Source organism: Pempheris klunzingeri, chromosome 19, assembly GCF_042242105.1.
Source record: "Pempheris klunzingeri isolate RE-2024b chromosome 19, fPemKlu1.hap1, whole genome shotgun sequence".
Taxonomy (NCBI): domain Eukaryota; kingdom Metazoa; phylum Chordata; class Actinopteri; order Acropomatiformes; family Pempheridae; genus Pempheris; species Pempheris klunzingeri.
The window spans coordinates 9258563-9273320 of NC_092030.1; the positions used below are offsets into that span (position 1 = coordinate 9258563).

The window sequence follows — 14758 nt, forward strand, 5'->3', positions numbered from 1 at the left end:
AATCCTATTAAAAATGCTTTTTTAACTGTAACTGTACAGGCACACTACTGCATCATTAGTTTTGCATTGTAAAATGAAGCTTTGTTTAGGGCTAGTTATTCAGAGCTGAAACCTGTATGAAGATGCAATAAATGAAAAGATAATGTTTTTTAATCCTCACCTAGTAAACATTCAATTCAAAGCAATATCACCATTATAACCAAGTTGGAATAGCCAATTGTGCACATGAATTTCTTGTGTCTCAGATATTGTTTCAATAGAGGGCTTTAGCAATGGACAGTATGAGATAAAATAATATTTTTTGAACATTATAACATGTAAACCTATTCTAGTAGACACCTAAAATAAAAGTATAACCCTGAAATCGAGCAGTTTATCATTTTAAAATCAGATCTATGTTCAACTGAGGGAGGTCAATGTCACAAAATATTAAATTTAAGGATTATTTTCTCCAGTACTTCAGTAATAATCTTCACATTCACATTTTGTCCAGCAGATGGCTGTAGAAGGCTCTATAAATGGCCCTGGAGTTGGGCTATATTAGTCTAGTGTTCTATGACTTGGAATGTAAGTCTTAAAACTAATTGTAGTACCAGATTTAAACACTGTGCTGGTGACCTTTGGGTGATGAAATCATCCATGGAAGGTGAAATGGGCTTTTGTCAGCTCAAATAGTTTTTGTTTTTTTTTCTTCTTCTTTCTGTAGGTCTGTGATTCCGTAGGGACATGCTGGGGAAAGCTTCGCCCTCACAAACCACCTCCTCAGTGCCACTTTACTGCTGGGGGACAAGTTTTAGCTGTGCAACAATGTATTTCCTTGAGGCCCTGAAGGCCTCCCCCCATGCTGAATGGAAGCAAGCTGAAGACGGAGCTTGGTCTAATCTACAGTTCAAAGCCTGTCAGAGGGGACACTAACACTTTCACTTACTTACAAATAGTTAAAACAGTTTCAAATATATCAATGAAAATGACATGTAACTAACAAGATGAAAGTTCACTTTTTTTTAATTGATTTATTATCAGTTAATTTTGTATATGTTTGGCTAACCCTAGATGGCTAAACTTAAGTGTGTTTTTATATATATGAATATCAAATGAGCCGACATTTTAGGCCTCAAACTTCCAGGTTCCATCTTAACACAATTTTCAAAACACTTAAAAAAATATCAGTAAATAGTATTTGGCATTTAGTTTTTGTAGCTCATGAGACTTGATAAATTCTCATCACATCGTGGCCAGTTAAGCAGAATGAGATGTCTGTTTTCTCCCATACAAATCAGCCTATTATACAAATGATACCAAATTAAGGATTGTTTTTTTTTCCTTGCAGGTAAAGATACTTCCTTTATTCCAAATCGGAGATTCTTTCTTCAGAAAAAAGTCGTAACAGGGACTGAATAAGAGGGAAGTGGAAAGAGAACTAGAATTTCTTCACTCCTTTGACAGCTTCTTGAGGCTCAGCAATGAAAAATCTCACTTTCAAACTCACTATCCAAGCAATGTCTGTTTAATGTGGATATTTCTTACAGTGGAGTGCAGGAGGGTGTGACTTGTGCTGAGGAAGTGAAAGTAAAAGTAAAAACCCATGAAACGCTGACAACCAGCCTGACAGAGCTTCTGTTGAAAGTTCATATCTTAAATTCTGAATCAGCTCTCCACCTCATCTTCACCTCTTCTGTCTTCACACTGAAGATGCTCCACAGCCTGAAGCCCTTTGAGGCGCACACTGGAGGTTTCTGCTTTGAAAATAGCCTCAGGTAAATGAATACTGCATGTCTTGTTACTGAGGCTGCTCAGGAGGAAGAATGTTCATTAGGGCCTAGTGGGTCTTTCTGCTCTTCATACTGAACTGATAAAGTTCAGTGACCATTCTTTGGCAATCTCAGTGCTGTGGGGACTTCAAGGGAGTCTTTGTGGCACAGAGGACAACAAAGTGAGGTCCATACGGGGCTTTAGCCTGGATTTTAGAAATCCTGTCATCATGAGTCCATAACCAAGTTCCAAACAACAATAGTTACTAGACAAGTTGTCTTGTAAAGCCTTCGCCACAGTCTCTGTGGTGGGGAAACACAGGATCTATTACTTCTCTATGTACTTACTGGGCTACAGTTAGTCTAAATATATTGAGTACAGGGAATACTACAGTCAGCTAATAAAAACCTGTAAATGAGCAATCAGCACTTGTGTGTGTTTGAAAAGTCACTCCTTGTTTGAAGTTGCAGTCTAATATTGAGCACGCAGCAAAGTCATAGATCCTTTATGGCAGGATATTAGGGGGAGGGCGGGTGTCTCTGTCCATGTGTCTGTCTCATGCTAATTCATCATCTCCAGGAATGCAGTATTGGAGTCCAATTTGTCGGAAGTCGGCTACAAAGCCCCCAGTGCCAGAAAGACGGGAACCACCATCGCTGGGATTGTTTACAAGGTGATGATCTGCCTTCTGTGTTTTCACTGAGAAGCACAGCCAGACCGACAGAAACCTGGGGCTAACTGGTATTTTTGGAAATAAGCTGCTATATGTATTGATTATGATTTAAACGAACATTTGTACTTAAAAGTCGAAGCTTCCTGGTTGGCACGTGTTTGGAATAAATCTGGAGGCTGTTTTAATGTTTTCACATGAGACCAGTGTGGTAAGTACTTCCTGTCCTTGTCCATCAGGATGGAGTGATCCTGGGAGCAGACACCAGGGCTACAGACGACATGGTGGTAGCCAGCAAAAACTGCATGAAGATTCATTACATTGCTCCGAAGATCTAGTGAGTAAAATCAGTGAGCAGGACAACCCTGGCTTCGTCTTAATTTAGATTTCCATTATATTTCTGTCTTTACAGTATTTTTACAGTATTACTTTTTGTGTTGGTGTGACTTTATTGAATGTTTATTAATGTATTTCTATTTCATATGCTAATTGTTACATTATGATTTATTGCCACTTTTACTGTACTCCTGCAAAGTCTCAATTTAACCTCATTTTAAAAAGAGGATCAGCAGAGCAGGTCAGGGTGAGGCATGTGCAGCTCCGTCTGTATGGCAGGGTTCTTTGGTACGTTGGACTGCTACGTCTGCTATGTTCTGTAGCTGCTGTGGGGCCGGCGTGGCTGCAGATGCAGAGATCACCACGCAGATCATGTCATCCAATGTAGAACTGCACACACTCAATACTGGGCGGCCCCCCCTCGTTGCCATGGTAACCCGACAACTGAAACAGATGCTGTTCCGGTGAGTGTAATAGATATAAAGCATACAAAATCCAAAGCACTGATTTGTAAAGCATTTCTAATTTCAGTGTTCATGCAGCCTAATGATCTCTTTCGTTTTCTTTTGTTTCTGTGTTCATTAATCCCCTCACACCTCTGGGCAGACAAGTTCTTTATTTCTCCCATTAAGAGAGAGAAAGCAACTTACTGTAGTGATGTCTGTCTGGTTTTTCAGGTACCAGGGACAGATTGGTTCATCTCTGATCGTTGGAGGAGTTGATGTGACTGGAGCTCACCTGTACAGTGTTTACCCACATGGCTCCTACGACAAGCTGCCTTTCCTAACCATGGGTATGTGTTTATGTGTTTAATGTAGTTTAATGTAGTGTGTACTTCGGTTAGTGGTGACCAGGCTGGACATTTCAAGGTTCCTTCAACTTTATTTGTTGTTTCGACCATAAAAATACAGCTGAATGAATATAGTGTCAGTCAGGGCCAGGCTTTAACCCAAGCGAGTGTCAGATAAGACATAAAATGCAAGTTTTTGATTGTGGTTCCAGGCTCTGGAGCTGCAGCTGCTGTCTCTGTATTTGAAGACAGATTCAAACCAAACATGGAGGTAAGACCTACTGACTGTCTACTTTCCTTTCATGGCAATAAATAAAGCGAGTAAAAATGTCATGTCTGTTATAGTACAGAACAGAGAATATAGTTTATTTTGATCACTGCAGATTACATCATAATGGAGATGTATGGGGATAAAACACCAAGAAGCCAACCCCCCCCTGAAATAAAGTAAAATAAAATAAAAATGTCATTCACATGTGGAAACTCTGACTCCAATCATGCTGATATCATTGTTCTCCAGATGCTCAGTTTTCTGCAGGTACACTGAAACATGAGGCCGGAGCTAAAAAACTCTCTTCAATCAATCAATCAATCTTTATTTATATAGCGCCAATTCACAACAGCGTTATCTCAAGACGCTTTACATGAAGAGCAGGTCTAGACCAAACTCTTTAATTAGAGAGAGACCCAACGATTCAGGAATTCAACATTAAGGATTCAAGAATTCCCACATGAGCAAGCATCAGATATTATATTGAGCAACAGTGGCAAGGAAAAACTCCCCTTCTTCTCATAACCTGATAACAAACATTTCTCCTGTTTTACTCCTCCACCCCTCTCCCTTTCAGCTGGGGGAAGCAAAGCAGCTCGTACGAGATGCCATTGCTGCAGGGATTTTCTGTGACCTGGGTTCAGGCAGCAACGTGGACTTGTGTGTTATCACCGAGGCCGGGGTGTCATACCAAAGAGGCTACGACGTGATCGCAACAAAGGGGAAAAGGTACGCTGTTATAGACACACATAATATTCTGTGTGTTCAGTGGTTCAATCCCTGGTAAAGCACATTGTCCTTTAGGGTACATATATGCACTAAATCCATACAAGTCCATTTACCATTTTTAGGGACTACAGATAAAAGTTAGCTTCAAGCTAACTCTGGTGCAATACAGCAAATGATAGCATTCACGTTTAATGCTGTACATGGTCTCTTACAGTAATTAAACAAATGTATACAAAGGTGTGGACACAGGAACTGAACATCTTGTATTTCTTGTCATTTAGTGGCAAACAATCATTCTCTGAAAATATTTGGTGCCAAAATTAACAAGCCAACCCCCCCTCTTTTATATATATAAAAGAGACTTACAGCTGACATCACCCAAAATACCTGGAACATTAAATAAAAATGTGAATTGGAGTCAAATATCATAATTGAAGACAATGTGTGGGATGACTTATGTGCTGGCAGCCACAAAGGAATTAATAGTCAGTTATGGAGGGAATTTGATCGGAAGTTTAAAAAACAGATATTTCAGGTACGTTAAAGAGCCCCTGGCTGCATTTTGTTGGAGGAAATGTGGAACAATACGAGATCACACGTGTTTTGGAAAACTGTTAAAGAGGAAATTGAAAACATTCTGGAAGTGACCACTGGATCCTCTGTACCTAAGGAGACATACCACACGGACCAGAGGGACATATTACAGATACTCTTATTGATTGCCAAGAAGATGATTACTGTGAACTGGAACAATGTAAAACCACCAACAATAACTCAGTGGACACACAAACTTAAACAGATCGGAAAAATGACCACAAGTCTACAAATGAAAACTGGCATTTCACTGGCACTTTCACTGCCATATCTGAATAACTGATGTGGTAGAAAGGGTTGTTGTGACGGGACTGCGCTGTAAGTGTGTCCTGTATCCAGCTCTGCTGAGGCTGCCTTTCCTCACGTCAGTGGCCTCTCTCACCTGTGTCACGGTATGCATTGTGGAAAATGAAAATAAAAAGTAAAATGTAATCAATACACCTAGAGATGAATGTGATTAAACTTGACTTTTTCTCCTCCTTGTCTGTCTTTTTTTCCAGGGAGGGACAGTACAGATATAAGCCAGGCACCACGGCTGTCCTCACCAACACTGTGACTCCGCTCTCTCTGGATGTGGTCAACGAATCTGTTGAGATCATGGATACAGAATGAAATACAGTATAATGCTCCTGGGGAAATGAAAATGTATTCAATATGTGGTAGGCACCCGTGTTGATTATTGTGTGTTGAGATTGAAATAAAGACTGGTGTGGGCAACAGTTTGAGAGCAGGCTGTTTTGTATCTCTAAAACATCGCTGCCTGTAGACGAAGTAGTTTTGTTATAAAAGCTTGTGTGTTAGGCGGAACGGACTGGCTGAACCCGCAATGCAGACACAGGACACGACTATTTAGAAGACAACAAATTTAATAAGTACACCACTAGGAGCAGGAATGGGAAAGGGACCAGGGGAAGCAGGCTGAAGGTGCAGGTAGCTGGACTGGAGCGGAGACCCGGGTAGGCAGGCTGGAGAGGCAGGGAATAGGACCGGGATGAAGACCAGGGGAGCAAACAGGAGAGGGAGACAAAAACCTGGGCAGAGACGAGAAGCAAAAATCACCACTGAATCGCTGAGTCAAGAGCCTGAAGTGCACCATAGCAAACGGACAATCTGGCAGTGAGGGAATGAATGGAGCTGGGTTAAATAGGCAGGGAAGGTGAGAGTGGCTGGGTGGAATGACCGTGGGTAACCTCCTCGACTCTGCTCCGGTTACAGATAGAGGGAGACAAACACACATGAGGGAAAAGGACAGGGAAAACAGGATCCTAACATTGTGCTTGTTAAATGTTAGGTGCCTGCAAGTTATTTGGTGATACATAGGGGCTGGAAGACTTTTACTTCTCTTTCTTTTTCTTACTAAAACAAGTCTTGCCTTAATGACTCGACTCCAGCTATTTCCTATAAACTATTGAAGATATTACCAGCTCAGTGTTTTAATGTTTTGTCTCACGTAGTTATATTGTCATGTTTTAAATGGGGACAGCATGGTGGTTGGGGTACAAATTTACTGGCCGGCAGGTTTGCAGTTTGAGCCTTGAACCTTTCTGTGTGGAGTCTGCATGTTCTCCCCATGCTTGTGTGGGTTTTCTCCTCCCACAATCCAAAGACCTGCAGGTTAATCGGTGACTCTAAATTGCTCGTAGGTGTGAGTGTGAGTGGTTGTCTGTCTCTATGTGTCAGCCCTGTGATTGACTGGCGACCAGTCCAGGCCTCTCGCCCAAAGTCAGCTGGGAATGTCAGCTGAGATTGGCTCCAGCCCCCCTGCAATTTTAAAGGATAAGCGGTGCAGACTGATGCCTCTCAGCAAGACAGTTCCAGGTTCAAATCTGCTGATTTGCAGTTCGAACCTGAGAAGAACTTACATGGGCTAGCACCAACCATAAAGAGGAAAGCTTCTCTTTAAGTGGAAGAATCCTCAGACAGAAGCCAGCTCAGAGGGAAGCAGCTTTCTGTCGGGCTTCATGTTGGGTGTGGGTTGGAGAGAGAGAGAGAGAGAGAGAGAGAGAGAGAGATGACACAACCATACTCATGAAAAATAGTAAACAAATTCCAAAAATCCTTGAAACCTTAAAACAGTGTGAACTGCTATAACTCCCCCTGGCGACAATTTGTAATATCCCTGTTTAATCAGCCGTTATATACCTTGGCATACATACTACAAAGGACAATAACACACTGGATTATCTCAACATCTGGAAACCTCATGTGAATTTGTGGTGTCAAAGAGATGTTTTGATTATTGACCGATTTTTTTCTTACAAAAATGGAATGTATTTCAAGATTCATTTATCCAACACAATAAAAGCTACAAATCAGACTAACTAATTATATTTGAAAGAGAAAAACATCATATTAGGAGAGGAATTATGGGCTACAAGCCAAAGTTATTGAGTGAGCATAGTTTTAGTCCCCATAACACCCCATCGTTACATTTAGAAATAAATCTACCAGTATGTTCTACACAACTGGCAAGAGAAAGGAATATGGTCTTTAATGCACTTCCTCTCTTTTCAAAATGTAACTAAATGACTGAAAACAGTAGGAGAATGTTATCAAAGCAATCCTACAGTGTATGTGTGTGATATGCTACAACTTATATTAAAAAAATGTAAATCTACATCTTCCTAAACTCTTGGTGAATGTTCAAACTCTCACCTCAACAACACTTCAATCTGGATAGCCTTTGTTGAGGAATTGTATCTATTTTCATCAAACATTTTACAATATTTTTCCAGAGATGAAGCTGAAAAATTGAGAACAACATTCTTTCAGTTCCAAACTGTCTTTAAAGCCCATGATGAAACATATCTTTCAGGAGAGTTTTTAAGACAATGATTTGGTCTTGATCACAACAATTGCTCGTTCTCTGATGGACGTGCTGAAACAACAGAACGTTTCTATTTGAATGTAAGTTTGCTTGTGTCTTCTGTAAAGATTTGCATTACTGGTTATTTGCTAAATTTGACAATCTCCAAATTATCAAAAGAAAATGTGATGTTGGTGTGTTTATGTAAAATGGAACATATGATTTGGCAATCAACATTTTTGTTATTCTTGGAAAACTCTTTTTACATACATCTTGAAAACAACTGAGCATAGAAGCCCCCAGGCTCCTCCTTTTCTTTTTCTTTAATTTATATATGAATGTTCTGCCCTCTTGTATAATAATAATAATCCTTTATATTTCCCCCATGGGGATCCATAAAGGATTATTATTATTATTGTATTGTTTATGTTTGTTTCATCTGTCTGGATGCTTGTCTGGATAATAGGAGGTTTATATAGTACAGTGCCAATTCTTTGGACATCACTTTCAGTTGTCATACATCCATGTTTAAAGGGCTCTGACCGAGAACATCTTCCCTCGGCTCCCATGATGGGCGTGTGAAGGCATCTCCGCCTGTGTGGCGAGTGTGGACACTTCTCACCAAGCGCTCCCTCAGACTGTGTCCAGCCCACTTGCTCCAAGCTGATTGGTTGAGCCGATGAAGAGCAACGTTTGAATTTCATTTGGAGTCTGTTGTGTTTGGTGACTATCAACAGTCGGACACTTCGGCCTCCAGTATTTTATAAAACATTGAATTCGGGAATATTACTCCATTCCACAGGTACGTTCACAGGCCGAAAGACCTACAGGAGCGTGTTAATATGAGAACGTTAACTCACAGTGACGTTGTTAACTTGAAATAGCACCTCATAGCAAAAGCGAATCGAGCTAACGCTAACGTTAGCTTGAATTGTAGTAACCCTCAGTTAAATTCAACGTAGCTAGTTGTGTTCAGTGTCCTCAATTATATAAGCTATGGACGGATATTGTGTATTTTAACGTTGTTTTACACAAAGGTTTCGGTTGCCGTGTCTGTCCACCATGAGCTCACTAAGAGAGAACCCAGTACCTCAGGGTCCCTCTGCAGTGGCTCACAGGACCAAGCTTAAATCATCATTGTTGGTGTCTGTATTTGTCTGGCATTACCAGCAAATGAAAAATGAATGGGAGATGAAGCATGTAATGTCCTCAGTTTTTCAGACCTTGGATGCAGTATATTTCCTCTTATGGTCCTGACCTGTTAATTGGAGGCAATGCGTCATAACACATCTACCAGCCGCCGGAAGGCCAGGACCCCCCAACGTCGCCCCCCGCTGCCAGCCCCGGGGACCTCTGATCCAACACCCAAGTCCCCAAGAAGAAGTGGAGTTACAAGTGAGACTGACTGAAGTTGTGGTGTTGATGTGTGAGGTAATGGCCGTGTTCAGACCTGGCACTAACGTGGGTCTTTTGTGATCTGATCACAAGTGGACAGCTGGAAGTACAGGCGTGAATGCACCCAAGACATATGGGACACACTGAGATCCAATTATTCAGACCACATTTGGAGGAGGTCTGGGCTGCATATGACCACATGTTTAAGTGTACATGGGGGCCACATGAAGGACTGCCTACTCTACTGACGTCCTCTGCCTAAGCAGAAGTTATGCCGATATTTAGGCAATATTTAACTTACCATGAGAACTAAAATATGTTCTAAAAATTCAGTTGAATTTGTGCCCTGCTGTGCATTTAGAGATGTTTCTGGTGGCACAGCATTTCTGTCCACTGAGCCCCATTTTAAATCCTTAATGTCTTTTTTTCATGGGTCTGATAACCAGCATCCTTGTTCTCCATATGCCTGCTCACTAAACTACTACTATTATGATATTAAAGATAAGACAATAATGTGAAACGGAAGCACAGACACACAGATTTTTAACAGGAACCTTTTGTTTAGTCTGCCGTTGTAGAGGAGAAAGTGCTATGAAATTGATTTTTTAAGTCTTTTTAGTCTTTTATAAATGTTTGTACAAATGATTGATATGTTTATTTGCATACAGAGCAATAAAATGAATGTCCACTTGTGATCTGATCACCCAAGACATATCTTAATGCCAGGTCTGAACAGGAACAAAGATTATTATTCACACAGAGAAATAAGTCACTACTTTTGTCTACACTGAATGCAAGTACAACTTCTGAAGAACAAGCAACGTCATTTAACAAAGCTGCTGTTAGGAACGTACTCCATAAGCTAAAGCTCTTCTGTCACCTGTACAAGGGGAGGTTGAATTACTTGACCTGTGTGTCAAATGTATTCCTTTAGAGGAAAGCCTGTCCCAACAAACACTCTACCTGTTTTCCAGAGCAGCCTCCTATGTCTCCCCGGAAGAGAAGGTTTCGACCAGGAACCAGGGCCTTAATGGAAATCCGCAAGTACCAGAAAAGCACAGATCTTCTGCTTAGGAAGGAGCCCTTCTCTCGCCTGGTGAGTCAAACAGTGGCCATTTTAAGTCAGAAGTAAGTAAGACAGAAGTAAAGCTCACTGTTGAAGAGAAGTTGATGAGGCAAAATGCTCTCTTTGAGAACTGGTGATTAAAAAGTCTTCGTTACTCCCTCCTGGTTCAGGTTCGTGAGGTGTGCCAGAGTTTTTCCAGAGAGGCTCTCCGGTGGCAGGTCTATGCTCTTCTAGCCCTGCAAGAGGTGAGCTGTTGCCTCTTCCACCAACCAAACAACGTGCTGTAGTTTGTAGCAGTAGTCTGCTAGTTTCAGTCTTACATTCCACCACCCAATATTATTTTATAATCAGTGACACCAGCCCAGATGTCAACCTGTCGGAGTTTTTTTTTTTTAACAACATAGACGACAAGAGGTTCATCTTGGATGTCGAAAAACACCTTCACTTTAACCTGCTGTCTGTAGGCTACAGCACAATACATGGTATTATAGTGGTATAAAAAAGACCAAATCACCAAAATCTTAGCAAGACAACTAATCAGCCAGGTGAAATTCTCCTGCTGGGATTTTAAGTTGTGCAGAGGATGGAACAAAACTGGAACAGCTGGAACGCAACACAGCTGTACCCTGTGGGATTTCAGGGTTATACAATTGATTAACCATCACACAACCGTTTCAAAGCATAAAATACATAAATGGTATGCATAAATAGTTTTACAAGCTATTGTTATTCGCAGCACTTGGCTGTGATTGTGGCCAATGGCTTCACAGCCTCTCTGTAAGCAAATTGTTAGTGAAATACTTCACTTTTCAGCAGGGCTGTACAAATAGTATGCTAGCCAGCAATAGCACTGTGCTCCAACAACTGACCTAGCAATGTCATAGCCTGTAAGTTAACATCAATTTGCTTTAACCCAGTCAGTGCCCCCAACCCCAACCAGTAACTATTAGTTGCCTACAAAGAAACCAGGCCCCACTACCTCAGTAACAACAACACAGGAGGCTATGAACTTTTGTAGAGTTATTGACTACCTTGATTCTGCAAAGCACACAGGCTCTGTCCAGTCCTTTCAATATGTGCTGTGGCTAGTGATGTTGGCTAATTTATCAAAATAAATTGATCATTATTTTATCAATCACTGTGGTCAAACAGTGCTGCTAGAAATGTTTTCTGATAAATGTGATCACTTCTTCATTTAAGTCCTAAAAATGCATGAAGAGGACCCGACTTAACAAATACCACCCCAGTCAGCTCTTGGCTTAGTATTTGATATGGTTCAAATGATTTTAGTCACATTTGGTTGCTTTTGGATCATCACTTAAATCGAGTAACAGATCAGGTACACTAAAGTTTTGGGCCAATTCTAAAACCGACTCAATGAAATAACACATAACACTTTTTGCCACAGCTAAACTGTCCTGTTGTAGGGTTCTATTTTCATCAGCTCTATTCCCACAAGTTTATCCACACTTCTCCATAGCAGGGCTCCAGACTAACTTTTCTTCTGGTAGCTCTTGTGCTACCAACTGTCTCAGTTGGTCACACCAGCTCAGGATTGATTTCATATTAATCGATTACCTTGTATACTTGTAAATAGTTTCTACATTTTTATAACATAGTTTTGTATTGATGTAAAGATAGAACATAAAGTTTCAGTATAATAGGTTATCTCATATTAATTACCATTAGATGTGGCAGTTTCTAAGTATGTTTGATTTGGAAAGGTGGAGTAACAGCACCGTCCAGCTAGTTCACATGGCCTGCATTGTGAATACAAAGTCTGGTAATGAAGAAAATAATTACATGAATTTGGTGTTTGAAAAAAAAAAAAAATCTCAAAAAAACCTCTAATTTCTTTGAATTAATCATCACCTGTTGTTTCTACTCTCTTGCCCTTCCAGGCTGCAGAGGCGTTTCTTGTCCTGCTATTCTCAGATGCAAACCTATGTGCCATCCATGCCAAGCGGGTCACTGTGTTCCCCCGTGACATTCAGCTGGCCAGGAGGATCCGCGGGGTGGATAACCTGTAAAAACAACCCCACAGAGTAGACGAGCGAGTTTCAGAATCAGGCACGATGTTCCATCTTAGCAGATTTTATACACTGAAGAATTTTACTACACATAATAGATCTGCTGTGTTAGTGTAATCACTGCTCTGTAATGTGTTGGTTTTGATATATTATTGATGTATACATATTGTGTTCCATTCATGTACATTTATTTTGTTAATAAACAGTTTTTTCTATTACATGCCAGATGCGTTATTTTGGTTTGGACATAAGGAAAGATTTAACTATTAGTTAAAGCTGCGAGCGGTGATGAATGGGCTCTGCCCCACCTCCTAAGAATGTGTTTGTGTGGGAGAAAAAACAAAAGCAAATACATGTCTACAAAAGCAATAAGTTCCTTGCACTTTCATCTTCATCTTAAAACAAAGAGAGACCTGGCTAGCACTACTACAAACAGAGAAAAGTCAAACTTATAACACAGGCCGGGCCTGAAGTAGCGTGTGGCGTCATCCATGGTTCTGTTGCAAAGATACAGACCCAGCACCCAGCATTGTGATATCAGGAGATTTGAAATCACGTCAGCCTCACCTCCCATCTGACATTGCACAGTATGTTGATTGTCCCACAAAGGAAAGCAAGACACTTGATCGGCTGTTTGCAAATGCCAAATAGGCATACACTGCTTCCAGTGCAACCTGGTCTTTCTAATATCTTCCTACAAACCCTGAGAACAGAGGCAGCCTGCAACCACCTGCACATTGGACAGCAGAGGCCAGAGTCTCTCAGGGCCTGCTTTGGGTGCACGGATTGGGATGTACTGCTGGGGTGACATTGACAGAATGGTTGAGTGCACTACAGACTACATTAACTTCTGTAGGGACAAGGTTATACCAGCAAGGACTGTATGCTGTTTTCCCAATAATAAACCCTGGATCACCAGTGACATTACGACTCTCCTCACCCATCCCCTCTTCCACTATCCCCTCCACCTGGGCCCACACTACAGACTAGGTGAGGGTGGAGCTCGAGAGGCTGCATCCAGAAAAAGCAGCTGGCCTGGATGGTGGTTGTCCAAGACTGTTTAAGGTCTGTGGAGCCTCTCCAGGGCATCTTCAGCCTGAGCCTGTAGACAGTGAGGGTCTGGTTCTGTGGAAAACATCATGTCTCGTTCCAGCAGCCAAAGTAGGGCAGCCAGATGAGCTAAACAACTACAGACCAATGGCCCTCACATCGCACATCATGAACACATTGGAGCGGCTGCTTCTCCTCCTCCTGAGACCACAGTGTGAACACACACTCAGCTTCCTACAGTTTGGGTACCAGGAAAATATGGGGGTGTAAGTTGCTCCACTGGTCTGACTTTCTCTTGGATGAGCCAGGTGGTGACTTGCTTTGTGCCCATCCAACACCATCCAACGTCCCACGCTTAGAGACAAGCTAGGAAACATGGGGGTGGATCATGGATTACCTGACAGGACAACCACAGTTCATCAGGCTGGGGATGTTGGTGAGCAGCACAGGGGCTCCATAGGGGACTGTTCTGTCTCTGTTCCTGGTCACCCTGTACACATTGAGACTATGAGTCCTGCCACATCTACAAATATTCTGACAACACAGCTATTCAATCAATCAATCAATCTTTATTTATATAGCACCAATTTATAACAGCGCTATCTCAAGACGCTTTACATAAAGAGCAGCTCAGACCAAACTCTTTAATGAAGAGAGAGACCCAACATTCAGGAATTCAACATGAAGGATTCAACAATCCCCACATGAGCAGCATCAGATATTATATTAGGACACAGTGGCAGGAAGAACTCCCCTTTAACAGGAAGAAACCTCAAACAGAACCAGACTCGGGGGGGGGGGGGGGGGACTTTCTGTCGGTCTGTGTTGGATGGAGGTTGGACAGAGAGAGAGAGAGACAGAGAGACACAGAGAGAGAGAGAGACACAGAGAGAGAGACACAGAGAGAGAGACACAGAGAGAGAGAGAGAGAGAGAGACACACAGAGAGAGAGACAGAGAGACAAAACAAACAGCAACCAACATACTAACAGCAGCTATAGCACTGACAATGGAATGTCACTAATAATTAGCAATATGGTAGCACTGGAAAAACATGACAGGACTAATATCAGTAAAATGTGGCAGCAGCCAGCGATCCACAGCAGGAGAACCAGGACCAGGATCCACAGGAACCTGAGGGATGAGAGAAGCACAGAAAGGCTCCGGGGAAGATACCAAGTTAGTAACAGACATTAAAGAGACATGAAGCATAAGGATGGAGAGGAAGAGGAGGAGAAAGGAGCCCAGTGCATCATGGGAGTCCCCCGGC

At 41.7% G+C, this 14758-nt stretch overlaps 2 protein-coding genes across 3 annotated transcripts; both read left to right on the top strand.

Moving 5' to 3' along the window:
- Positions 1 to 1563: 1563 nt before the first annotated feature.
- psmb10 (proteasome 20S subunit beta 10) lies at positions 1564 to 5861 on the top strand. Its single transcript, XM_070850890.1, has 8 exons — positions 1564 to 1757; positions 2332 to 2425; positions 2662 to 2759; positions 3082 to 3222; positions 3436 to 3551; positions 3761 to 3819; positions 4397 to 4548; positions 5643 to 5861. The coding sequence occupies exons 1-8, from the start codon at positions 1693 to 1695 to the stop codon at positions 5752 to 5754; spliced, it is 837 nt and encodes a 278-aa protein (XP_070706991.1). The 5' UTR covers positions 1564 to 1692; the 3' UTR covers positions 5755 to 5861.
- Positions 5862 to 8661: 2800 nt separating this feature from the next.
- On the top strand, positions 8662 to 12637 carry cenpa (histone H3-like centromeric protein A). Of its 2 annotated transcripts, XM_070850651.1 has the most exons (5): positions 8662 to 8750; positions 9162 to 9343; positions 10318 to 10439; positions 10580 to 10654; positions 12311 to 12637. In XM_070850651.1, the coding sequence occupies exons 2-5, from the start codon at positions 9223 to 9225 to the stop codon at positions 12437 to 12439; spliced, it is 447 nt and encodes a 148-aa protein (XP_070706752.1). In that variant the 5' UTR covers positions 8662 to 8750; positions 9162 to 9222; the 3' UTR covers positions 12440 to 12637. The 2 variants fall into 2 exon arrangements, with proteins under 2 accessions (XP_070706752.1, XP_070706751.1); XM_070850650.1 differs by lacking the exon at positions 8662 to 8750 and having other exon boundaries at positions 9081 to 9343.
- Positions 12638 to 14758: the final 2121 nt, after the last annotated feature.

Bases quoted from the DNA above. Each gene is read 5' to 3' on its own strand.
- cenpa (XM_070850651.1), top strand. From the start codon at position 9,223: ATGCGTCATAACACATCTACCAGCCGCCGGAAGGCCAGGACCCCCCAA. The intron at 9,344-10,317 runs GTGAGACTGACT...CCTGTTTTCCAG, and splicing joins AAGAAGAAGTGGAGTTACAA to AGCAGCCTCCTATGTCTCCC. The intron at 10,655-12,310 runs GTGAGCTGTTGC...TTGCCCTTCCAG, and splicing joins CTCTTCTAGCCCTGCAAGAG to GCTGCAGAGGCGTTTCTTGT.
- psmb10 (XM_070850890.1), top strand. From the start codon at position 1,693: ATGCTCCACAGCCTGAAGCCCTTTGAGGCGCACACTGGAGGTTTCTGC. The intron at 3,552-3,760 runs GTATGTGTTTAT...TTGTGGTTCCAG, and splicing joins GCTGCCTTTCCTAACCATGG to GCTCTGGAGCTGCAGCTGCT. The intron at 3,820-4,396 runs GTAAGACCTACT...TCTCCCTTTCAG, and splicing joins GATTCAAACCAAACATGGAG to CTGGGGGAAGCAAAGCAGCT.